This window comes from Motacilla alba, chromosome 4 (assembly GCF_015832195.1).
Source record: "Motacilla alba alba isolate MOTALB_02 chromosome 4, Motacilla_alba_V1.0_pri, whole genome shotgun sequence".
In the NCBI taxonomy this organism is placed as follows: Eukaryota; Metazoa; Chordata; class Aves; order Passeriformes; family Motacillidae; genus Motacilla; species Motacilla alba.
In genome coordinates, this window is record NC_052019.1 from 37,890,388 (window position 1) to 37,916,536 (window position 26,149).

The 26,149-nt window shown below is 35.7% G+C and overlaps 1 protein-coding gene and 1 long non-coding RNA gene across 8 annotated transcripts in view; both read left to right on the top strand.

Moving 5' to 3' along the window:
• The window catches only part of LOC119700016, a 40,718-nt gene extending 34,795 nt beyond the window's left edge, over positions 1 to 5,923 (top strand). Inside the window, exon 2 of the long non-coding RNA XR_005256632.1 lies at positions 1 to 5,923. This exon is cut by the window's left edge and continues 23,493 nt beyond it. This is a non-coding gene — a long non-coding RNA (uncharacterized LOC119700016).
• The window catches only part of SPOCK3 (SPARC (osteonectin), cwcv and kazal like domains proteoglycan 3), a 185,311-nt gene that overhangs the window by 67,272 nt on the left and 91,890 nt on the right, over positions 1 to 26,149 (top strand). For 4 of the 7 annotated variants that reach the window (XM_038134214.1, XM_038134216.1, XM_038134213.1 and 1 more), the window contains exons 3-5: positions 13,163 to 13,171; positions 13,263 to 13,308; positions 25,190 to 25,304. The exons of 1 other annotated variant lie outside the window; for it this stretch is intronic. In XM_038134214.1, coding sequence (XP_037990142.1) covers positions 13,163 to 13,171; positions 13,263 to 13,308; positions 25,190 to 25,304 — 170 coding nt within the window. The remainder of the gene's footprint in view (positions 1 to 13,162; positions 13,172 to 13,262; positions 13,309 to 25,189; positions 25,305 to 26,149) is intronic. 2 more of the 7 variants (XM_038134219.1, XM_038134212.1) reach the window with 1 other exon arrangement.

A 26,149-nucleotide genomic window follows, 5' to 3' on the forward strand; every position in this document is an offset into this window, starting at 1 on the left:
TTGATCCCTGGTCTTGGTATGTAACTTTTTTATTGCAAAACTTAAATGAGAGTGAAAGGCAATGGTAAGTGCAGTATTTTAGAGATTAGTTTTATGATAGATCAGGATTTTCTAAATTGTCATTAACACTGTGTCTGTTGCATTGAGTTGTCATTCTATATACGTATAACTGTTTTTACTACCAAAGTGCTTCTGGTTTTAGTTGCTGTACCCTTGATAGCTGCAAAACCTGTGCTCTTTACACAACAAATTGGAATCAAATATTAGCGTCAACATTTCAAGGAAATTTCAGCCAAAGAGGACGTGCAGACAGAAAGTCTGATCCTCATTCCACTTATATAGTGTACTTCTTTCAGAATCAGCATGGAATTAAATTAACAGAATAGTTATCCATAAAGTTTTCTTTGTACTCTCGTTTCCCTATTTGGAAATGGGAGGTCTCAGCTGCTTTTTACCAGATCAGTCTCCTCTGTGCCAAGCTTCACTTGGGCAGGGAATCTACTGGCAGACTCATATAGTGCCTTGCTGAATTTGACATGCCATATTTAATAAACTGTATTTGGAAAAATACTTCATTTTTATAGCAGCATCACTGTAATATGGAAAGAAGAGAATGTGCGTGATTAGTGATAGAAGCATTATTTAGTGTTGCTCTTTTAATAAGGCAGGTTATGCTACTTGGTATTTCTTCATGAAGTGAGCTCTGAATACAGATTCTCTGGCTTACACAAACAGTAATGGCAAGTAATTCCACCCTCTTTCAGCTACTAAAAGATCAGTAATTATTTTTAGTGTTTGAGTTTAGGATAGTATGAAAAATTCAACAATAGGTAGGCTGGATATGCTCAACAAATCATTGTAATTAGTTGTATGTCAAAGTCTCTTTTCTGCATACTTTAAGTGTGACTTTTTTTTTTTTTTTCCTTATAGTGATTAAAATAATGGTGAAACTTGGCCCCAAGGTGAGAAAAATATTTAGAAAAGCCTTAATGGGCTTATGTGGATTTTGGGTCAAGTCTGTGGGGAAATGTTCCTGAAATCTAGGCTTAGAAACTTGATATAGTAAAATGGAAAATGAGGTGAGATGATTTTCACTAGGTTTGTTTTTTTTTGATAGCATACGGCTATGAGGATTCTTACAGGAATGTAGATTGGGGTTTAGAGCTACTATAAAAAGAACATTTAATTTGATCTTCTATCATTTTAGCTCAGTTTAGGCTTTTAACAAAGATAAGTCTCATTAAAGTACTACAGAAAATTGCTGAACCAAAAAGACAATAGCTTTTTGTGCGAAGGAATAGAGAGTTCTGTATTTTGTCATCCTTAGTATAGAGCAGCGCAGGGCTTAACTCAGAAACTAAGAGTGAAAGAAGAATTAGGAGGAGGCTGAAGTTCACAAATTGCCTTCTGTTTGGAAAGATCCCAAAATAAATTGCACTGTATGTTGTACAAATGATTAACATTTGGCAACATTGAAATTAATCTCATTTTGGGGCAGGATACAGCAGGTTTTTAGTGCTCAGCAATAAAATTCTATTTTAAGACAAATTGAAGACTCTCACTATTTTTGAAGCACAGGGAAAACTCAAGAATGCAGAATGCAATTTCCTAATTGAATACCAAAAGGGCTCATCTTCCTTTTCAGGGGTATGTGTGCATGTGCATGTGTGCAGAGTTGTGTCAGTTGTAATTGCTGCTGCTAAGAATTTAGCCCAAGTAAAATAGTCAAGTCTTTGGTGTTAAGTCCCTCAGAAGTAAAAATGCTTCTGACAGCATAGTCCTTTCTAATACACTGCTCCTCTGTGAGTTCAGCGTGGACTTGGTGTGTCATGTACTGAAGCATCAGCAGGGTTTCCTGCAGCCAGTGGGATTACCCTTTGTCACTCATCCTGGCAAGGTCTGAATCTGCTAGGTTTGAGATTAAAGTCCATAATAACCTGACATTAAGACCTGAGAGACTGAGATAACAGAATGTTCTTGTAGATGGGAAAGGAGGAAGATGCTAGGGGTGCAGTAAGGTTGTGGAAGTAGCATGATGTAATTTCTTTGACTGTTAAGTAGTAATTTGTCTTGGTCATAGTATTTTATTGTAATAGTTCACAGATATTTGGTATTGGCAGTTTGCAGTTATGGTCCAAACATTGTGATAAACATGGCTTTCTAATTTTGCTGTGTGTAAACTAGTCCTTTAGTCAAATCAGTGAAAGCGAGTTAGCATTCAAACATTTACCTTGTCTAAAAATATTTCTGCTGATGTCCTTGAGATCTGGAGAAGCCCTAAATACTTAAATAAGTAAAATGTAACTTTTAGAGAAAAAAGTGACAAATTTTAGGAAGATAGTCAAATGATAGCAACTAAGAGTAAAGAGTAGGCGATTAGTTAATTTAATTTGGAGACGATGATAGAGTCCATTAGAGCACATTGTAAGATGCTGCTGCAACAGGGATACCAGCCGATAGATTTTTTTTTTTCTTTCAAAAGTTTCTAGTCTTAAATTTAGGGTAATTTTTCCTTCATCAGTTCCCAGCACAGGTAATGAGACTTTGTTTGCTTGTGCTTGGTCTTTGCTGACATCTCTTATGTAGAGCTTTGTCCTGTCCTGTTTCATGTTCAGGATGTCTGCCATCAGAGGATCTTACACCAATGCTCTGGAAACCATTTAGGAATGGCTTGCTTCTTGATCCTTGCTTTGCTCTTCAATAAGGGATGCATTGCAGGGCATCTTACAGCACCACATGCTGAAGTTGATTGGAGGTTTTCCTATAAAGCAGGAACTTCATAATATAGTGCATTTGACAACATATTTCAGAATAATGCATCTCTAAGATCTACAAGAAATGGGTCAATTACTTTGAGATAAATCTAGATTGCATGTGAGAATAATTCCTTCAAGAAATTCAGCCCTGGGTGATATACTTCTTTATTATCCTGTGTGAATTAATTAAAAGAATAATGGCAGTATTTCTAAACTTCCATTTGTGCTTAAAATCCTGTAGATTCCTTTACTGATCTTTTGAATACTTTTATTTATTTCTTAGGCTTCATCAGTAAAAATTACTGCTTTAGGATCTGAAAAATAATATTGTCTTATGGAGCCCTGCATATTGAATTGTTCTTTTTCTGAGTAGCTGCTATTGCTCACAATGAGAATGAAGCCAGTCTTTGCTCTTAACGAAAATGAATAATGATTTTGTTTTCTTTAGAAAATAAATGGAAGATTGGAGGAGAATCATTCTTCAGTGATTTCCCTGAGGAAGACTATTCTGATGTAGCAGATTTGACAGATAGCATTTAGTGATTAAAAACAGCCATGAAAACACACGGCGCTGAAGTGTGGTTTTGTACATATTGTCACCTCTGCTCAATAATGATGTTAAGGATGCCGTTAAGGGTAGTATCTCTGTGTATATTTAGGAGAAAGAGAAACCTTCAGTTTCTTTTTCCTGGCTTGCTGAGCTAAGATGTGTGTAAATAAGGAGATGATGCCTGGTACATTTTCAATGCCTAAGAGAAGAGCACTGTAGGACCTGACTTAGAGAAACTTCTTTAGGGCTATTTCCAAACATTTGGTCTAAAATTAGGGCTAGATCAGCTTCTCTGGAAAACAAAGGATTGGGAGGGTAAAATAAATGTGTCACATATACAGATTTCTTGCTACATGTGGGAGTATTAATAGGGGAAGCTGCACCAGTCTGAACCCTTTTTGCTACTGCTGCCCTGCAGTTAGGAAGCCTCCAGCTGCAGTTTGAAAGACCGAGGAAGGCCACTGTTTCTCAGCTATTTTATGGGCTCTGTAGATGCACAGTAAGTAGGGTGTTTTGACTCATGTTTCTCTGTAACATATCCTGATTTTCTTGGTATTTTTAATACATGTTAATGAATGAATATAAAGAGTATCTTAGGTAGTATTTACTTCATGGGGGAGTTTCTTACATGTTTTTCACCACACGTGGTTAAGATATCAAAAGAGCCTTAACTCTCCATAACACAGGCATAGTGGCTGGAGTTAGGAAACAAAACATCTGTGATTTCTTTCAAATTATTTTACTTCTATTTGGGATTCCTAAACTTCTCTGTCAGTAGGATTTAGCCTAAACTTCTTATCTTGTTTATCCACCTGGTATCACGATACATCATGTATTTTACTTGAAACTTTGCAACTCTCTTGCCTTAACTTAGCATAGCTTTTGTCAAGGGAGGAAATAATTGGAATGTGCAGTGTTGTCAACATTTTTGCTACTTAGTATTTGCAGATACAGTAATAAAAATGTCACAAGACAGGTGTTTCTTAAGGAATGAGGAAAAACACCTAATCATGGATGTGCTAGAACTGGTGTTTGAAAAATTGGAACATTAGAAAGCTTCTTGAGACAGCAGCCTCTCTTGATTTGTCTGAGAAATATTGTAGTGTTATATTAATCTCTACTAATAGAAACAGAGCTTTTCTTGGAAAGGAATTATCTGATGAGGGGAAAGTCAGAATAGGTAGAGTAGTATAACAATATTGTAAATTTTAGACTTAAATTTCACTTTAAATATAGGTTGAATGAGCACAAATCTTATCATTTTTTTACTAAAACTGGCGTGTTTTTTAAAATAAGTTGTAGTTGTGAAGTACATTCTTAAGGAGATATGTACTTCACAACTACAGGAATTTAGGCTACTAAAGCCTAAATTTCTTCTTAAGCACATGGGACATTTGGCTTGCAAATATTTTTCTAAGAAATGAACCCTGACTTGGTTCTGTTTAAACAAACAGACTAAGATATGCCAGTGAAATCCCTTTAATCTCAGAGTAACTATTTCTTTTCAGTGAGACAGCTGATCTTTTCCAAATGTATCTAATTGTTAAGCCTGATTCAAAAATATATTGCTTGCTGAAATTTGTATTTTCCCAAATCACTGTAAAATACCATTACTGTACTAAATCACCTATTACTCTGAAATCTGTATGTGCTTCTTGTGTCTTGTTCTTCAGTTTGCTAAGTTTGTGATTTTCTAATGATGGCAAGAAGTGTGGGAATTTCTTTGTATCCTACCAATCAAAAGGGATGAGTGAGTTACTTAGAGTATAGTTCTCTTTTTCTTACCATCCTTATTTTCTCTTTTCTGTATACTTCTTCTCTTATTGATGATAAACTCATGACATCTTATTTAAATTCTTTAATTGTAGATAGGAATTATTTTCTTAGTATCTGTGTAGCACTCTTGAACTGAGACCAGCAATTTTAACTACTTCCCTCTGTTAAGCTGCCTACACGTTATATACTTGTGGTTTTCCATTTTCAGTTGACACATCTGTTCTTATTTGCTTTGTAATGACAATAACAGTGTAATTACTCCCTCATAACATTTTGAATTCCTTAATTTCTTCAGTTTTGGACTGTTTTCACACTAGGGTGTTCTTTGTCTCCATGGCAGTGAGGGGTAGACTAGAACATTGTCCTGAGTCTTAGTGTGAGAGACTTTTTTTCTCCTCTGCTGGGAGAAACATAGCAAAATTCTGTCCATGCATCTGGCATGATATAGTGGATCTCATTATTGTCTTTGTAATTAATTTTCTCCAGGTTGGAAAACAATCAAACAAAAGCAATGTCATCAAAAGTATAGTATCTGTATTTGTAAGTGATTCTAGGATATGCTAAAAAGACATAAATTTTCACCTTCCTGAATAAAAATTGTTGACTTGCACTTTTTTCCTCCTCTTGCTGAGGTTAGATACGGTTGAAAAAATGTTTTCCAAAAACTGTGTAAGAGCCAAGGCCTTTTCAAGCCCTTTTAGACATTTAACAGACCTTTAAAACCTAGACTGCTACTGACACTGTGCCCTCCCTGTGTCCTTCACATCTTACAGGGCTTCTGTCCTGAATATGACGAGTTTTTATTGCTGCATTGTAAAAAAAAAAAAAAAAAAAAAAAAAAGGCTGGTAGAGGGAGAAAGAAGAGTTTGAAAAGACAAATTACATGAGCTCCTGTCATTTGTGGAGTAGTGCAGCATTTGCTACAGAAGGTGCACACACCCCCCATTGTCTCCTTGTGCACAAAACTGTTACTTCATTGTATTCATTGTGCAAGCCTCTCTGGCTGGTCATTGGTGGGTCTCTGCACTGAGTATTTCTTTCTTAGCTTTTATCTTTTAAGATGTTTAGCTTTTTTTCCGAGTTTCCAGAGAGCTCCTTTTTACAGTTCACCTTTTTTTTTTTTTTTTTATGGACACAAACCATATTGTGGACAAACCATATTTATGGACACAAGTCATATTGCCATTCTCTTTCAACATACCAAGGTGGATTCCCTCCAGCCCCACATGTGTGGTCTGAGCTCCCTGTATAGTCTGTTGCTGTCTTCTGTTTTGCTCTTGGCTGTCCGTGGAACTGTATGCAGAGGATCAGAAAGTAGTTTTTGCCCTTGTTGCCTTGGGCTGGTGCATTAGTGAAGTGCCATCTGAGGAAATGGAACAGCAACAGGTGTATGAAATGCCTGAGCAGGCATATGAAAGTCCCACAGATAGTCTTTCACCTCATGTATGTAATCCATTTTCATTTTTTTTCTCCTGTTGTCTAGCAAATATATTTTAAAACTTTCTTCACAAGTTGAATTTTGAAAGCATAATAGGAGAATGACCAGAACATTTTGCATTTGTAGTGAAAAGAGGGTTCATTATTTCTTTTATTCATGATGAGAAATATGAGATGTACTTTTAAAGAAACAATGTTTTAAATTTTACTGGGATTTAGAAGCTTACAGTGTTTGTGCTTTGATAATAATTCCTTCCTTTTCAAAATGTTTTTCAGTATTTTCTCCATATTTCTGAATATATGCTTTAGTGAGCATTTGGTATTTCTTGACAAGTGATTTCGAATACTGTGCCATTCAAACTTGCTGTTAGTAATGCTGCTAGTACCAAAAAGACAGCATCCACAGAAATCTTACTGAATGGGAGCTGTGCAACAGAGAAGGCTGAAAAGTGGTGGCTCCCAGCCCAACTTCATCAATGGTACTAGAAACATGAGGCAAAGGAAGCGGGATAAACAGTGGATGTGGGGAGCTGAGTGCCAGAGTCACTGGAAGCAGCTATTGATTCTAATTGTGCTTTGCCAGCCCCATGAATACTGGCCCCAGGGGTGGCAGGGCCCAGGAGCCGGAGCTGGGGAGGAAGCTGACACCAGGCTCCCTGCAGGCTGGCACGGAACAGCAACCCAGTGTCCTTTCACCTGTCAGGGCTGCACCCTGCTCCTGGAGGCTGCCTGCCAGACACGCAGGAAGGGGGCTTTGCGGCAAGGCTCTGTCTTGCTGCAGAAAACGTGATTATGTCTTTCTCTGCCAGAGGAACGATGCTTATATTACTTCTGGGGTGGTTCATTATTTTGGAGTTTTTCTCGTGTTGGTTCTTTGGGTTATTAAACTGATAGCTAACTTGACTCCTTGTTTCTCAGAAGTATTGATGCGAAGGGCCACTGCCTTTGTCTGTACTTTGAGCATTGAACTGCTGGTGGTTTTGGCTAAACTAATTATGTTTCTAATGGGAGACCTAATCTGCAGTCAAAGCTGGCGGAAGTCTCCATTTTGCTAGTCTGTAAATATCTTCTGGGCTTGTTTTCTCTAATTTCTTAAGTGTAATAAATGTGATTTTTAAAAAAAAAAAAAATTTGAAACTGAGTCACTCAAAAATGCTTCCTGTTCTGTGCACTTCTTCTATTTGGCTTTATGGGAAGCAAATCAGGTATTTCAGCTGCTGAGAAAAGGGAGATCCTGTTGAGAAGAAAATATTGAGCCAAAAAATGTGCTGGATGCAAAGTCTGTGCCGTCCTGGAACTAGTTTTGTTCTTAGTTCTACTGCAGACCTGTAGCTATGTGACATCACATAAGGTCTGACAGGTCAAGCAACCTATTGCATGCATCTGGGACAATTAGTTAAAAATGTGCTAAGGAGCACAAGGTCCATGCTGGCTTCTTGCCTTCACAGGCAAGAGATATGTGAGATGCTGTGATGGTAAATAGGGTTCTGGGGAGTGTAGGATCTGCCTTATTCTCATGTGTGCACTATCCTGCATTTAACTGGCTAAACTGACACTCCACATTTGTACAGCAGAGTGCTCACACAGCTTATGATAGATCAGATGTCTGTGCACTTCAGCAGAGATGAAAACCAGCATCTGAGAGGCAAGTGAGTATCCACATGCTGCTGAACAGCATGTCTGCATCCTGGATGAGAATTCCAGACTGGCTCAGGTTTCAGGTTGAGGAATTTTCTAATACATAAGCATAATGTATTTTCCTGGTGCAATTTATAGTTCCTCAGTTATGGTTTATGTTTTGGGGTAGTACTCTCATTAGATATGTGTGTCTTGGTTACTCTGTGTTTGCTGTCCGTGGCCTTCATTTATTTAAGGAAATTACAGTATTTAGGACTGGTGGATTTCCCATATGATGGCAGCTTTGTTGTTGTCTCCTTTTATTCCTGTAACAGTTCTTCATGTGACCCACAATTTAAGGCTTTGTAGGATAATGGCAATCTCACTGTCATTAGACCGAAGGTCCTGGAGCAAAATACAAGCAGAAAAAAAATTCTGCACACGTTTTGTGCTTTCTTTTTCTGGCACTGGAAAGAGGTTGGTGCAGAGGTATCAGATGACAGCTCTACCCCAGTTCTTTCAGTGAGACTTAGGATACAAATATCTGTTACAGTCACTGGGGAGGTTTGGGACAGATGAGTCAAATCCTCTGCTATTGGAGTGGTGCAAAGATGTGAGGAGGAGATACTTGGGGAGCTCAAGTTTGGTGCAGAAGTGAGCTTGAGGCAAGGGGAGAACTGTGATGTGGGACAATTGGCTGAACTGATTTGGCTTGTTGAAGTGGAGTCTGAAAATAGCACAGCTACCAAATAGCAAAGACCTAGCCTAAAAGAGGTAGAGAGCTTTCATATTGGATGAGAAGCAGATGTGTGTACTTGAGATGCAGATAGAAGAATTAGAATGGAAAGCCCATTAAGAACTCCTTGAAATTAAAAAGAGTGAAATTCTCAATAGGAAAACAGCTAATGACAGTGAGGGAAAAAAAAATCTGAATCTAATACTGTAGATTTTAAGTTTCTAGGGAGCACGTGCAGCTGGAAAAACTTTTGCTTCTAAAATTGACAAATGCAATTCCATGTCCCTCTCCATACTGAGGTATGTAACTCTTCTTTGTTAAAAACCAATCAACCCCTCTGTAGGAATAGGGACGCCAGCAGTAAAATGTACTTTTTGCGTTATGGTAAGTCATATAAATCTGAGTGGAATTTTTTATGGGCAGAATTAAATTTGATGTTGAACAGTGTTCAGGAAATCATGTCTTTCCTGCTTTGGCAACTGTTAGAAGTATTGTTTCTTGAAAAGTTATTATAAATGAAGCCTGACATTGCACAGACTTCTTCTAAAATTGATAGTTTGTAAATCACATAAATAACAATATCACTGTGCTGCAGCAGTGAAATGATATTTTAAATAAAATATAAAGATAATTGTAAGTTGAGAAAACTGCTTCAGTTTTAGTGAATTCTCTGTTACAAATCAGCTTTTATTTTAATATATTAGCTTTTATTGTGTAGGCCATACTAGAGCTAAAACATTGAATACAAAACAAGGGCTGAGTTTTCTTTATCCAATTTTTCAGGTCAACCTTGGTCTGAAAATATTTGTGAGGAAACTTCCTTCCTTGCCTACGGACACCTGCAGTTCTCTGAGTCACTCATCAGCCATGTATTACTATGTTCTTTAGAATGTAGATTTCTGTACAAGTGATGGTAGCATCTATAGAAAATGTTGCAGAGGAGAGATCGGTTAAATAAATGAGCTACAGAAGAAAGAAAAGCAATGGGCTCATAGGTTCTGTGTCTATTGAAAGATGAAAACTTCTGCTGCATAACTACATTGCCATGTATGGGCTAGGTTTTTTGTTGTTTGATGTTTTTACCATTGAGGTTTTTTCTCTCTTACCATACTTAAATATGTATTTTAAAAAAACTTATGCAATTACTAATTTTTAGCAATAAGAGAATACATATAGAAAAATATTGAAGTCCAAAAAGAAGCAATAAAAATGCTCAAGGCAGAATATATTTTTTCCTATTTTTTACTATCTTTTCTCATTAAGCCGCTGTTTTGGTTCTTTTTATAGGTTGTTAGATTTTCAGATGACTTTTTTTTTTTTCATTTAGTAGTAAGAGCTTTTCAGGAAAAAAATAAAGTTATTAGTCTCAAAGTGCATATATAACTGTAGCATGAGCTTAAGTTCTTAGAAACACTTCATCACTATGACCCTGAATGAGCGTAATGCTTAAACATGCATAATTTTAAGGCATGGATATTAAACTCATTGAAATCCATCATCCATGGCTATTAGAAGTGCTTTGTGTCTTTCAAAGAGACACTTGAAAGAAATCCCAACATTTCACATAGTTTCAAGTAGAGCAGTAAGGATGAATTTTCTGTTTAAAATGTATGAATACTGTTAACTGGAAAATGTTGAAAAAGTGGTGTGGTTACTGTTACAAATCTCTGACTTAATTCTGCTTACTTTTACAATTTGCCCTTTAATGTGCTCAGGACAAAGGCCAGGAAACCCCTGAAGAGATTCAGAAGACTTTGGCTCTGTACTGAGATCCTGAGACACTGACTTTTGCATTTATAGATTGCTACTTTACCTAGAGATTCTGTGATGCTACCCAGCCTTCACTGTAAATTGTGTATTCCTTCATTCGATTTTTATATTAAAATTATGAAAATGAAGCTTTGTATGTTATATAATGATCTTGATTACATTCTGCTGAGGATATTGAACATTATTATAATCAAACTTACTGACTGAAGATCAGGAAAGATCTGAATGTAAGAGGAAGCCAGGCTCTTATGCAGAAGGTTAAACAGCTTCAGGAATATTTGTAAAATTGTGTAGCTATAATTTATTGAAGCAATTTCTTTACTTAATCTGACAATTGATTAAAATTTTAATTGTTTGTAGAGGCACACATAGGTGTAGGTTTAACATATCTAGTAGTGGATTTTATTTAAGTAGCAGCTGATTAAAAATTAATTCTTTAGGAAAATCAGTATAGGTATATAAGGTATATACAATATTTTGTATTTTTAATAGAAAATTCCATGCAAGCCATTCAAATCATACTAAAAAGAACAATAGCACAGACACAACCTACAAAGACGACAGAGGGATAGACATATTGGGGAGAAGAATACAGAACAAAATAGTGTTGTGTTGTGTATAGATCCATAATGCTGCTTTGTCTTGAATGCTCTCCACAATTCTGGTTGCCAAGAAAACAGACTTGGAAAAGATTCACAGAAGGGTAACAAGAAAGGTATGGAGTTGCTTTGTAGACAGAAGTCAGCCGGCAAGGCTTCTAGCAATGCCTGAGGGATATTATATTTTGGGTCTGTGAAGTTGTCTGCAGTATCGAGATGAACAAGAATTGATTTATCTTCTGGGTGGTTTCAGGCCAACTTGAGAACATATAATTTATACAATCCCCACTTGTACCTTCTTCCTTAAGCAAAACGCAGGATGCTTTGCCTTAGAGGGGATATTTGTCACACTGAGGATGACTTCTCTTTTGTTCTAATAGCTGAATGTTCTAGATACTCTATTTTTTCACTGTTTTAATAATAATAACCCAATTTTCTGCATGAGCTCATTGTGAATGAACATTGTTGATTTAATAGACATAGAAAGAGAATCTTCCAATTTGATGTTTTTTCAATAATTTTAAGTTTTGGGACTGTGGTATTACTCCTGGAACAGCATTGCCTTACAGCTGGTTCAGACCTGTTCAGAACACCACTGTAGGAATAACATCATGGTGACTATTAGGAGGAATGTTTGAAACATACCATCATAATTGTATTTTCTGCTTACTTCTTGTGTGTTGAAAAAAAAATGACATGCCTGTGTGTATTTTATTACTTTAAAGATATAGAAATTGAAAAGGCAAATCACATATACTGATTTGTTGATTGTTAATCTGTGCAGAGTCAGAGTGAAGGAATGGTTAAGATTTTGTGCAGAAATACAGTTCTGTTTTTACACTTCCAGATTCTGCTCATTTCTGTCTTTCTCTTTCAAAGCACAAATTTTTATAACAACATTTTTACTAATAAAAATAATCAGTCAGATACAGTTTAGGCTGCAACCACTTTTTTTTTTTTTTCTTTTCTTTTGTGGCCAAAACCCAACGAGTGTTCTGTACTTGCAAAGATGTATTTGATACTTATAATTTTAAAATTCTGACTGTGGGGCTTTGACAACTGTATGAGATTGACATTTTCTCAGCAGTTAAAATTTGTATAAATTGATGTCTTTTTACAGTGATCTTCTAGCAAGTGGGATGCAACTGCTGGATTTGACAGTACACCCACTGTGTTTTGTTGAGTTTAATATATGCAGACTTTAAAATGTTTGGGACAGTCTTTTAAATATTTTGTTCTAGAGAAGAGTTAGTTGGATTAAGACATAATAATAAACAATTCCAGCCATTTTTCTATGACACCTGTTATCTGATATTTACAGGTAAATCTATTGTCTTGGCTATGAATTTGTAATTTATTATCAAATTTCTCATAATCTTAAAAGCAATTCGTTTAATTAAGTTTTTCCTTCTTGGAATTGAAGCCTAATACAGCTGATGACATAATGAGGAAGATATTTTATGCTTATAAAGATGATTTATAGAAAATAGAGCCAATTAGACTGACTAAATGAAAGCTCTTACTGATGCGGCTAAAACTACATAGAAAATTATTTTTCTAAAATTCACATATTTTTTAAAGTAGCTGTATTTTAATGATGATGACTTTGAAGCTTTACTTTTAAAAAACCAAGCATTGAAAATGTAGTTAAGTTTTTCAATACCTTTGAAGTTAAAGTACAGGAAAACTACCGTACCATTTTAAAAACAGTGCTAGAAATATTACCTGTGTGAGTACTGTGAGTAAGACATTTTCTATTTTAAATGCCAATAAGTAACATTTTTGAATAGCATTTCTACTATGAGTGATGCAAATGGCCTCTGAATTACTGTTTTATTCTGTATAAGTAATTTGTCCCTTTATGATAACTGTAATCTTTTTCTCTCCTTTTTTATTTTATTTTGCTGCTTGCCTTTTCTAGGAAGTAGAGGTTGGTATGCTTCTTCTGTCTTTTATGATACTGTGAGCTTTTCATGGATTCCTTATATTTTACTAAATTTAGGTTGTTTCTCCCCCTCCAGGATGATTATTTTCGTACATGGAGTCCGGGTAAACCATTTGATCAAGGTAAGATTCTGCTCTTAGGTACTTGTGTGGGATAAAATTTAAGGAATTATATTTGTGCTCCTGTTCTAGAATACTGACAGTATTCTGTTAATTTGTGTAATTTTTTCTGTCTTGAAATAATTGATTTAAAGAGGACCAGAAAGTCAGCCTAATCATCATTTTATGGCTGTGATTTTTCCAAACATTTCTTGATTAGAGAAAGATGGGAGTATTAGAAACCTCCAAAGTAGCTTAAAGTTTCCCTTGGAAAAACACGAGTTTTGGAAGATTTTGTTTTACTTGTATATTAGTTAAGAACTCAAGTGTTTTCAGTAGGACATCTGATGAAAAACAGTCATGCAGTCTAATACTTGTCTTTTGCAGTCAAGAAAAAAAAAATTAAGATTTTGAATGTCTCTTTATATCCAACGGATAAAAGATGATCTAGAAAAACAATTTTGGGAGTCTGTCATGTTCAAGTGATCTATCTTGAGGCAAAATGCAGCTGCAGCATTGGGAATACTGCAATACAGCAGTTTTAGACTGAGAACAATATGAGCAAATGCAGCAAATGTTCGCATTGCACATTCCCTCCCCAAGCATTGGAAGTTAATATTTACTGTAAATATTATCCCCCTCATGTATGCTGTTTCAAAGTGTATTGCTGCCATTTTAAAACTGCTGAGGATAATTGCTCTGAGAAATGTTTCAGGCATTTTGTCTTGTCTGGTTGTACCAGTGGCATAAATGCAATGAAGAAATGGTGCAGGGGCTCATAGACAAGAGACCAAGATAAAAATATGTTGTGAAGGTAGTGTTTATTCAGTTTCAAGAACATCCTCCACAATGCATACTGACTTGTGAGGGATATTACTTTGTTGTAATATTAGAAAAATTTGTGGTTCAAGGAACGGGTAGTTGTGCATATTATAAAAACAATTACTGTCTTATATATAAGCTTTCCAGTCACTAAAGGGGCCTGTGTGAAAGCTGATGAGAAGGACTTTTTACAAGGACATGTAATAGGAAAAGAGGCAATAGCCTTAAGCAGGTGAAAGCTAGGTTTAAATTAGATGTTAGGAAGAAATTCCTTACGCTAAGATAGGATGAGGTACTGGAACAAGTTGCCCAGAGGGACTGTGAACTTCCCATCCCTGGAGGTGTTCAGGACTAGGCTGGATGGGCTCTCAGTAACATGATCCAGTGGAAGGTTCACTGCCAGCAGTGAACAGGGGCATTGGAACTAGATGATGTTTAAGATCCCTTCCAGCCTTAACTATTTCATGATTCTGTGAATAGTGTTTTAGTTCATTCTTCCTTATTTCAGCACATTTTGAAAGGCCTTCTTATGTTAACGTGTTAAAGTATGTCAAAATTGCTCATGTAGACAGATCTGTGTAATTCTGTTTGTATTAATAAGAACTTCTATATGGAAATATATGTCCAAGCATGCCAGGAGGGTAGCCCTTACTATGAAAATGTATAATGGTACTTATTCCTGGGCAACAAAATCTATTTTTAAAGAGAAAAATACTGTGATTTGCATTGCAATCCACCAACAATTTCTTAAAGCAATAGCTGGAATTTGTTTGAAGAAGAGGACTTGTTCCTATTGAACTATTGTTTGCTTCTGTCATTATAAGATAGAAGAAAACTTATTTAAATGTTTTGACTGTATATTTTATATGTGTGCATATGTGTATACACCCCTCAATGGTTTTGTATTTCTATAAATACCACAATGTAAGTTGTTAGTAAAAAAATTATGTGGGGCATGTATTACTGTTTGAATAAATCTGAATGTTCTACTAGCCTGTTTAGTTACTGCTAAAAGACAGGTTTTTTCTCTTTCAGTGGTTTTAGAAAATGAGTGGAGTGTTTTGTGTTTAGGATTAAAGTTGACTACTTTTAGTAGCTTTATCAATGTTTTATCAGTGCTTACTCAAATTAACCTCCCTATACACACACAATATTTTCTGACACATTTTCTTCATGCACCACTTTTACATCAGATGAAAATATACAGAATACTTCTGGTACATTTTATTTTTAGACTACAGATGGTAGCAGAGCTTGGAGGGTGTAACTGTTGAATGAAATTGCATACACAAAGACACTGGTGTAATTTGGGGAAGTGGAAAGGATGTTTTCTTTTGCAAAATAGAAATACCTTGGAGGAAAAGTGGAGTATATTCATGTAATTGAAAAAATGCAGCATGGCATTTTCTGTGGAGGTTGAACACCCTGAAGATATGGTTGGTTCATAGATGTATTTATGAAATTTCTTGTAGAAATTCCATTGAATTATTTTTAGCTTTTGTAGTATCAGGTTATATTAGATGTCTGTTTACAGCAGGAATTTTTTAAATACTGTTGTACAACAAAACCAGATTTTGAAACTATTTTACTTCTATTAGTTTAACGTTTGCCTTTTAGTTCTGTGCATTTCATCTACCTAGTTCTCTAATAATTTGGGTAACTAAGGATCTCCAAATATATGCAAACACATCTCTATAATTTGCAAATACATTTCTGTAGTGTGAACTGAAATAATTTAGAGTCATATTCAATAAAATAATTTGATTCACTCATTTGCAAGCCCTGGGAAGTCATAAGGGAGTTTAATGAAGATCCATTAGCTGAAGACTGAAAACAGTTGTGTAAAATTAACTTTGCTGCATTTGATATGTGCTCTCATGATCTAGTTTTTGTAGTAGAACTATTGATGTTTTTAAACTAGAAATGTATACCCGTCACTTTCAAGATAAGTTGCAGTGCTTTGCAATTAAAATGTGTCACATAGTACTTTAAAATGTTGTCTCAGATAAAGAAATAATGGTGTCTTTGTTGGAGGACATTATGAATTTCAAAAAGAGCAGAACTTGAAAAGCTTTTTAAAATATTTTATGCTTATTTACTAGTAAGACTAAGCTATATTTAACCTGGTGAGCAGTTCCCAGTTTCAGGTATTTAGGTATGTTTAGGAATTCTGCTCATTAATGAAGTACACTAAATCTTATTTTAAACAGATTCCCACTGCTTTATGATACTATCAGCTAGCCCTTGCCTGGAAGATCTCTTGTAAATGTCTGAGGAACACTTTCATGGTGCTTTTTCTTAATTATCTAATGCTGTGTTTAGATGATTTTTTAAATTATTTCTCTTTTATCAATTTATCTATTGTGGTAACATCACAAAAGTGCCTTGTCCTGTACAATTCACAGACTTGGCTCCTAGCTCAGGTTCACTGGATAATACACATCTGCTTCTCTGGTTATGGCTTGCAAATTGTTTCAATATTTATTGCTGTGGGATCATTGAATGGATTCTAAATTTTATAGCTATTTTTAAAAGAGTCTGTAGAGAGGATTTTTACTGAGGCTACACTGAGCCCATAATAAGAGATTTTGCTTGCCTTCGGTAGCAGTCTAAGCCCTTATTTCCTGCTGTCCTGACATCTTTGCTTTACACCCTGATGTTAGGTTTAGAGTCACCATATCGAGGATTATTGCAAGATCAAGTAAGAAGTGGGTTTTTTGTTTGTTTGTTTTTAACATGGCCAAATCCTGGATTCATGTGTTTGTTCAGACCCACAGATAGTTCTGTCAGAAAAGTGGAAATGTGTTGCAGGGTGACAGTGACTGTCCAGAGGCACAGCACCAGAGCGTCTCGAGCTGGCAGTGTGCTGAGAAAAGGGTGTGAGGAACTCTTTCTTTGCAGTTACAAACTTGCTAAAATTTAGTCCTGCAAATCTCTCACTTTAGAAGTTCAGCTTCTCTCTACTGTGCTGGCATGTCCCAGATAATGGTCAAATCCATGAGCACTGGGTACCTGAAGATATGTTGGTGTGTACTGGGGTTGCTTCTTCTTTACAGGCTCACTTCAAGTCCTAATTTGCTTACATTTGCCACAGAAATTCAGTATGAAGGCGTGTAAAGCAGCTAACAGAGGTAGGTATTAAGAACATGAAACTAGAAACAACATTACAATTTAATGGTGAGGGAAAAAGAAATAGTTTAACAAATCCCTTTAAAAGAACCGAACAGTAAGCGAAGACTGTAGAGAAGAAAAATGAGCTGTACATAGTTTTACTGGAATAGAAGAATGAAACCTGAAATATTATAAGTTGCCTTTTTGACCTATTTAACTTCTTGTATTAAAAAAACTATTAATCCTTAAAATTACAAATATAAAAAATGTTAAGATGTACTCTTTACAGAATTTATTTTATGTGGCGGTTATAATTCAATTTTACCATAATTTTACCATTTCCTGGTCAGTTTTGTTATTCCAGGCTTCTTCAAAATGCAGATGAGTATTGCAGATGAGTATTCCAGGCTTCTTCAAAATGCAGATATATTTATATTTCTGATGTATTAGATACTTCATATGAATAGTCTACTGGATTCTGGTTTAGTTGGTTTAAAAAATTTAAAAGCTGAAGTTGATTACAGTAAAATGAAATCGATTAAAATTCCATATGTAACTTAAGAATACATAGTGAAGTACAAGAAATTAGAGCTCTCCAAGAGACAAAAATAGAATCATTAAGGTTGGGAAAGACCTCTAAGATAATCGAGTCCAACCTTTAACCTAGCACTTCCAAGCCCACCTCTAAACCATGTTGCTGAGTGCCACATCTACACATCTTTTAACTACCTCCAGGGACAGTGGCTCAACTGCTTCCCTGGGCAGCCTCTTCCAATGCTTGGCAACCCTTTCAGGGAAAAAAACTTTTTCCTACTATCCAATCTAAAACTATGCTGGTGCAACTTGAGGCCATTTCCTTTTTGTCCTATGACTCATAAGCTGGGAGGAAAGACCAACTCCTACCTCAATAGAATCTCCTTTCAGGGGGTTGTAAAGAGTGATAAGGTCTCCCCTGAGCTTCCTTTTCTCCAGGCTAAACAACCCAGCTCTTTCAGATGTTCCTCCTCAGATCTGTATTCCAGACCCTTCCCCAGCTCTGTTGCCCTTCTCTGGACATGCTCCAGCACCTCAATGTAGAGAGGGCCCCAAAACTAAACTCAGGATTTAGGCATGGCTTCACCAGCATTGTGTCTTATAACATCTTTTTTTACAAGGATAATCATACTGGGAAGTGAGGCATAGGTGGGAGAATTTTCAGGAAGATGCATTTCTGCTCTTACAGGTCTGCAGATGTTTCTTTGCCCCTGGTGCCCTATTTTAAGAACCCAAAAGACAGTTCTAGCACAGCCAGCATGTCTCTAAATTATGATTTAGTGTGTTTAGGAAAGGATAATATAATGCTTAACTGTTTGCTGGTGATATATCACTATTATGAATGTTCGTCTTAAGGTGTTATTTCTTTTCTGCCAAATCAAGAAAGTGAACATTTGGATACAAAAATAAAAAACAAAAGTGCTTGAATAAAGCTGTTGGAAACTTAAAAAGTATGCCAGGGAAGTGTGTACTTGCATTTCTTCTTGTCTTAGTGGTTTTGGATGTCTTTGCAGACTATTTGAGAGTTCCTTATTATATATAGAAGAAGCTCAGTATAATTGTCCTAATTTTGTTGTCACTTAAACCAGTCTGAGTTCAAGATAACTACATTTTCTGGCAATTTAAACAAACAGGATCATTTCTGAATTGTCACGGATAATGATAAGGGGGGCATTTGACTCTGACTATTTGGAATTTCTCATTTACATCTCTTTTTGAGCTATGTGTAACCTATTCTCTTGTAAACTTTCAAGTAATACCCAAAAGACAAAACACAAAAAATGGAAATGTTTTTGAAGCAGAGATCATAGATGTTTATGAGAGGGAGAATTTCCTATAATTTAGTCACTGCATGAGTGGCTTAAAAAGTGTGACTCAGTGAAGATGATTGTTTTAAAAGGAGTGGAGAAAGAATGAGTGAAGTATTTGAAATTTTGAAAAAGAGATCAAGCTTTAGTAGGTTTCTTCCAGAGGAAGAACAGAGACTGGCAGATTCAATTTTACTTTTTTAGCACTTATTTTAACTTATATTATCAGTACCTAAAATACCATGTTATGAATCAGTATAATGTCATTTTCATGTCTGTTTTAGAAAAGCTTTATTTGCAGTAGTGAGCAAAATAGAAATACACAGTACTTTGTGTCAGATGGTTATAAGCAGTGTCAGATGATTATAAATTGGAACTAGGTATTTCTTTGTTTATCAGAACTTTTGTGTAGCATAACTACAACCATTGCAGGACAGCTAGAAAACCCAGTGCTGACACCCCAGAGCTTACTAATATAGAACATTAGGAACAGTTTACAGAAGCCTGATAGAGACTTTACACAATTGTCCTTGAGTCATCAGTATGGAGAGTTCTGAGCACTCTTGAGAGGAGAATTTCTTGTGTAGAAGCTACCTCCCTACACCCAGCCACCTTAATTATTGGAGCACTTGCTCACAAGTTAGAAACCACAAACTGCACAACCAGTGATGTTCAGGGATTTGAATCTAAACTTTTAATCAGTCCTTTGGCCACCTAAAGAAGAAACTCCACTCTAGCCTTCTTACTGAAGTTGTAGATTCATGTGTCCAGATGGAACTAGTGTTCAGGAAGATTCCTCTTGTGAACATCCAGCTGTACTTAGCCATTCTGCTTTTTGTGCTATGTAGTGAATTCTACTTGGCAAATACAGTCTCTGGGAAAAATTTGAGGTTCTTCTTTTTCAGAGCGTTCTTATCAAGTAATTGAGGTAGGCTATTTCTTGTTTATTCTCTTTTTTTAAAAATAAATTTCAGATTTCTAGCTGCACAGTGATTAATTTTCATGTTGAAGTTAAAAATTGTTGATTCTCAGTAGATATGTTGCATATGGTAAGGTGGGCTTTTCTTGTTATGAATCCACAGCAATGTGGATTCAAACCGCCTGTGACTGAGGAGGGTCTGTATATGCACATGCACGTTTTGAATGCTCATCACTGTACAATTTAGGCAAAAGACAACCATTACCACTATTTATTTTAATTAAATATTTATCTGGGCTCCCTGTTAGCTGACAATATCAACTGAGTGTTTATATGCTCTGCCTTGCTCTACTCCCTACTGGAAATTGTGGTGCTGGGATTCTGCAATTATCTAGACCCACAACACTTGTCAGTGAGAAATCCTGCTATAGCAGGTGAGAAATTGTCATCTTTCAAAATGGAGAAGTAAAGATACTCATGGTCTTCAGATACCTTCAGGAGTCGTGTAATTTATCAAAGGAGGCAGTATGAGTCATTCCCTTCTATGGCTCCGTCTGCCTTGGGCTATAACCTAGACATATGACCCCATCATTATTATTTTACCTAAAACTTTTAGATAGTATAATTTTTTTTCTCCCTGCATTGTCAAATATGAAAACTTTGCAAAGTCAAGACTTGCCTTTTGCACAAAACATAGCTGAAGTTTTGGTAAATGGAAACAAAATATGTAGCTGCTTCCTATTTTGCCCATCAGAAGTGAATCACAACACTGAAGGAAAAAAATAGACTTTAAGTCTGAAAACTTTGTCCTTAACCTTTTTTCACCTTTCATTTTACTTGGGAGTGGAAAGTAAGGAATATGTTAAGAGGCTATCAAAAGATTGTGGAATAATGATAATTTACTCTGGTTTCTGCCAAAGTGCTACCATTAAGAATATTCTTATGTTATGGCTTGCTAATCTTTATTTCCTGTTATATTCCCTATAAAAATGATGTTCTGACTAATGTCAGTTTTTGGGAGTGCTAGCTATAATTAACTTACAGAAGTCATGATGGGAAGCTTTTCTTAATTGCTTTCCCAAATTTGAATTATAAATAAATAGATCTGTTAGTAATAATTGAATTAAGTTTTCAAGTACTAATTGCTTCTTTGCCATGTGAGAAGAACAAATCCATACTAATCTATAAAAGTCAGCAGAAGTTCCTAACGGCAGAGTGACTTACTTGTCATTTACAATGTAAGCTCTTAGAGGAATAGTAGATGATAAAAAACATTTTATACTTTTGATATGCTCTTTGTGACAGTGATATTTTTCTGCTTGTTGAAATTTAGGTAACATGACATTTCATGGTAGATACATGGACAAATGTAAAGTAGGCATGCAGACAAATAACCTATAGCAAATACACTTTTCTGAATATTAGAAGCTGCATAAAGCTGAACGTTAGCAAGTTGATCAAGCTCATATCAGACCTGCATCTTTAGAAGCTGGTTGTATGTGATATTGTAGGAAGTCAACTGATAGAGTATTAATGAGATGATTTCTGACAAGACTTGCATAAACATATTTCTTATGTCTGGAAGACTTGCATAAACATATTTCTTATGTCTGGAGTTTCCTCTTTGCAGTGCAAACCGATACCTGTTTCCAATGGCAGTGTAGTTGTGCTGTACAATTGATGTTTTAGCTTCAGTTATGGGGGGGAGGGGAAGCCTCTAATTTTCCTAAATATGATGATATTTTAGTAAATGTTGATTGGATTAAAAACTTGGATTGATACCTGATCATGTTGAAGACAATAGCTGCGAGAAATACATCAGTCCCACTAGGGGATTTTGACACTTGTGATGATTTTGGTGTGAATATTGTACTTTTTCAAAGCTGCTTATTTTGGCAGAAATGGACAGAAACGTGCAGCATTGTCTGTGCAATTCTGCATACTCTGAATGAGGTGAGGGAATGCCAGGAATGTTTTGTTAGGGATAGCTAGAAGATGGACTGAAGAAGACTTAGTGCCACGTATTTCTTGATATAAATGAGTTACGTGCTTAGGGGAAATCAATTATACTTTTCCTGAAATAAATTTATGCATTTTCATAGTAGTTTAAGATATTTAGGATAATTCCTTGTAGAGACCAGACGGACACATAGACGTATCCATGCATTGTATGTAAGGGGAATACATTTTTTCCCCAGCATGAAGAACTTGAGACCCTGGTTTTGAAAACTGTTTTTCTTGTGGTTTAGCCTTTATTTCCCATGAAAATTATTCATTTGTCAGTTCCAAGTATCAAATAAAACAGGCTCAAGAGAAATGCAAGCTATTTCCATGCTTTTGTAAATATCTAATTTTTTTTTTTTAGTCCTTTGAAAGCTGGCAAAATTAGTAATGCAATCTGATTTGGATGCTATGTACTTTATAGTGTAGGATTGACTGGAGAATCTGGTGTTCAAAGAGAAAAAAGAGGAAGACTTATAGTGGTTTTCATGATTTCTAGCAAAATTTCTTTCTGTGTTCTTTCTTGTTTTATCCTCTGGCATGTTGTTAGTCCAGGCAGACATTTACCCTTCAGTTATTTCATTTTTTTGCATTCCAAAAATCAGCAGGTTTTTTATTGGTTATTTATCTGATCTCTCCATTGCTGTTTAAAAAAAAAAAAAAGTTTCCAGGGATATGCATTCTTCTCTGACTTCTGCATCAGTAAAAATTAGTTCAGTAACTAAGAAAGTTTCATGAAAAAGTGGTGGGAAAAGGGAGGCTGTGTGTCACATGTAAGGTGAGGAAAAAACACTTCTACAAAGAGCTCATAGCTGACCGAGAACAAGTTCAGCAGGTCATGAAGTGATAATGTGATTTTGTGTCGGTGGCAAGATTGTGCTGAACACGCTTTTGAATGTAGAAATGGTCTTGTGATTTTGGCACCTGTGCCTCTGCTGGCTTGCTCACCTTGCTTAGTGTGTCTGTATCTCACCTGAGGTGATCAAGGGTTACATACAGGGCATGCTAACCACTGAGTCAGCAAATAGCAAAAGATGAAATTACTCACTTCAGTAAATACTGAAAGTCCTGGTTTCCATTTGATGCCCATCTTCATGTTGCCATAAAGACAAAGTGGGAAATTACCATCTCTTGTTTGTTAAGTTGGGTTCTGCCTGTAATGTTTTGCCAAAATGTAACATATTGCCAAAACCATATTTTATGGCTAGCTAAATTTGATGGAATTGTTCAAAAATACCTTCACAGTCCCAAGAACTTCAGAAATGAAGTAACCATTTCAGTGAGAATGGTTATATGATCTCTTCTGTTCCTCCTTTTTATGAAACCTGTTTCCTACTTGATATTAAACTCAGCATCCTTATATGATTCCAGATTTCTTATACTCATGGGTTTTTTTATTTCATCAACCTGTTCTATTTTACAGAAGAGTTATCTGAAAATAGGCAATATTCCAGTATTGCTACCTTAGTGTCTCCATCAGGGAACATTCTGGAAAGAGGTACTTGGACCAGTACCTTAAATGATTACTAGTGGCTGGCATTACATTCTGCTTGACTTCAAGCAGAGAAAATATTTTAAATAGAATCTAAAATCTAAAGTAAATTGGAGAAGGATATGCTCTCCTTAATTTTGACTCCATCTCTCTAACCCTAGATCTTTTTTGACTGCAGTTGCTTCCCTGCTTCCCTTCCCAAAAATTTGTATGGAATTTTTGTTATCAGATTGATTCTGGATTGTGTGTGGTGGTTTTATGGCTAGTTTGCGATAGAAATAAAAATGTGTGGAAGAAGAATACCTCTTTTCATATGTCTTTTGCTGCAGTTAACAAATACTTTTTTTATGTCTGCATTGAATTATTATTATTATACCAATGATTCCATCACTTTACTGCTTTGATGATAGTATGATCTATTTGTTTTTTCATAGCTGAATGTATTATTAAAAAAAAATGAAAAAGTCACTGCTCAGACTATATTTAATCACACTTAGCACTACAACATCATGCATCAAAACTGCAACTAACGATCAGCTTGGTTCTTGTTTTTTGGGTACATGCATGGTTGGGAGGCTTAGGTTAATATCCTCTGTCAAGTCACATAGAGATGTGGTTAAAAGATTACTTTTGATTGTGAAGAAAAGAAGAAACATAAATTTTCTTCCAGAAAAAATATATATGCAAATGTATGCTGTCAGGCACATGGTGTGATTGTTGGGAATGTCCTGTGCAGGCCTGAGGGTTGGACTTGAGGGTTTCTCATGGGTCCCTTCCAACTCAGAATATTCTGTAAAGTTGTGCTATTTTATAAGCAGATGCAAGAAATGGGGAAAAAGCATTTCTGAAACACAACCGTATACTGCACAGTAATACGCTAATGTGAAGAAGAACACAGTAAAACTGACTTCCAGTTGTTCATAGCTTTCTTGATTAAAAAAAAGGATACCAATAGGGGTGTAAAAAACAGTTTTGGAATAGTTAGATTACTTGAAAGGACACCATGAAGATCAGAGAAGGGAGAAGCTGATTGTCTCTTGAGAGAACCTAAATTGGCAGATGCTTTGCTATATTATAGCCATGTAGGCATGGCTACTCCAGAAAGATGCAAAGGTAGTGGTAAGCAAAAAACAGCATTATTTGGCTCTTCCAGTATTATAGCCAGAAATCACTGTTCGTAGTTGGAATTGTACTTCAAAAATTAGATTGGATAATGACTAAAGGACCGGCTAGAAAAAACGAAGTGAAAAACAAACCACAAAGCAGAAATAGAAACCTAGAAGGAGGTAGAATTTTTTGTTTAAAGATGGAGTCACACAAATCATTCACCTGCATATTTTAGTTTACTTTTTCTTTTACTGAAATCTCATCTGAGTTATAATTTCTTAGTAAATTCAGTGTCATCATTCACCACTTAACGTTGAGTAGGAAGAACCCCGTTGTGTCATAGTAAGCACTTAAGGGAAACTGATTTCAAGGTGGCAATGCCATTATTTGGGGATTGCAGTCAGAGAGTGGCAATTGTTAAAAGAGTATAGCAGGGAGTACTTGCTTACCTACTTGCTTACCTACACAACAGCTGTATTTTTTCCTGGTTCCAGCGCTGTACAATCAGCAGGCCAACCCCCTCCACAGGCTGGGTGGGTTTTATGTGCAGTGTTTCTCACCTTAATTTCATATTCTAGATAACTGTTAACAACTTTCTAAAATTATTTTCAGCTTTAGATCCGGCTAAAGATCCATGTTTGAAGATGAAATGTAGTCGTCATAAAGTCTGTGTCGCACAGGATCAACAAACTGCAGTTTGCATTAGTCATCGAAGGCTTACGCACAGGTAAATACTTCAAAAGTTAATCCTATAAACATTTTTGTAGTGTTCATGATTTGTAAACCATAAATCCATTTTAATTAGTTTAATTACTTGACAACATGTGAGCAGAGTAGAAGTGGATTTTAGAAGTCATTATGTATACATAATTTGATTATAATGTTTACTACTTGATTCTTTTTAACTGGAATATTAAAAAAGTATACACATTTAAGTATTGCAAGCTGCTGGTACAAATGCATTTAGGGAAATACCCACTGTGCCAGTACTAAATGAATGAAATTATTGTGATAGTATCCTACTGCTATACATTACTTTGACATCATCACTTCTTGTATGAAGCTAGAGAACTCAAAACTGCCTGCTGAAGTGTAGATAACAGCCTGATACAGTGTAAGTTGTTTGAGATTAGTGGGAGTTTTTTCCTCTCTTCTTTTTCTCTTCTTCTGTGCATTCTGATTTTCTTTGCATGCCAGACTGGTTAAATGTGAGGAGAAAATATATAACAAATTAATGTGTTTTTGTGGCTTTATCTGAGGCAGAAATATGAATATGTAGGACCTGAACCATACACTTAGTTGACTGTTGTATGCTAAGGAGATGGAGTCAAATTGCATTTTCGACTTGACATTGTTCTTTTTTTCACACTTCATTAGGGGAAACAGAACACAGTAGAATGGCTAAATTTCAATAAATTGATTTAAATAAGTGTCTGTTAAAGTGCTTTTCTCAGTAGGGGCTGTAAAGAGCTGAGGAAAATAAGACTTCCTTGTGTGTTGGAAGAGGATAATTTCAAGAACAGTTTTATGAATGATACAAGTAATGTTCTTCTAAGTTTCTTGTTATGTTAA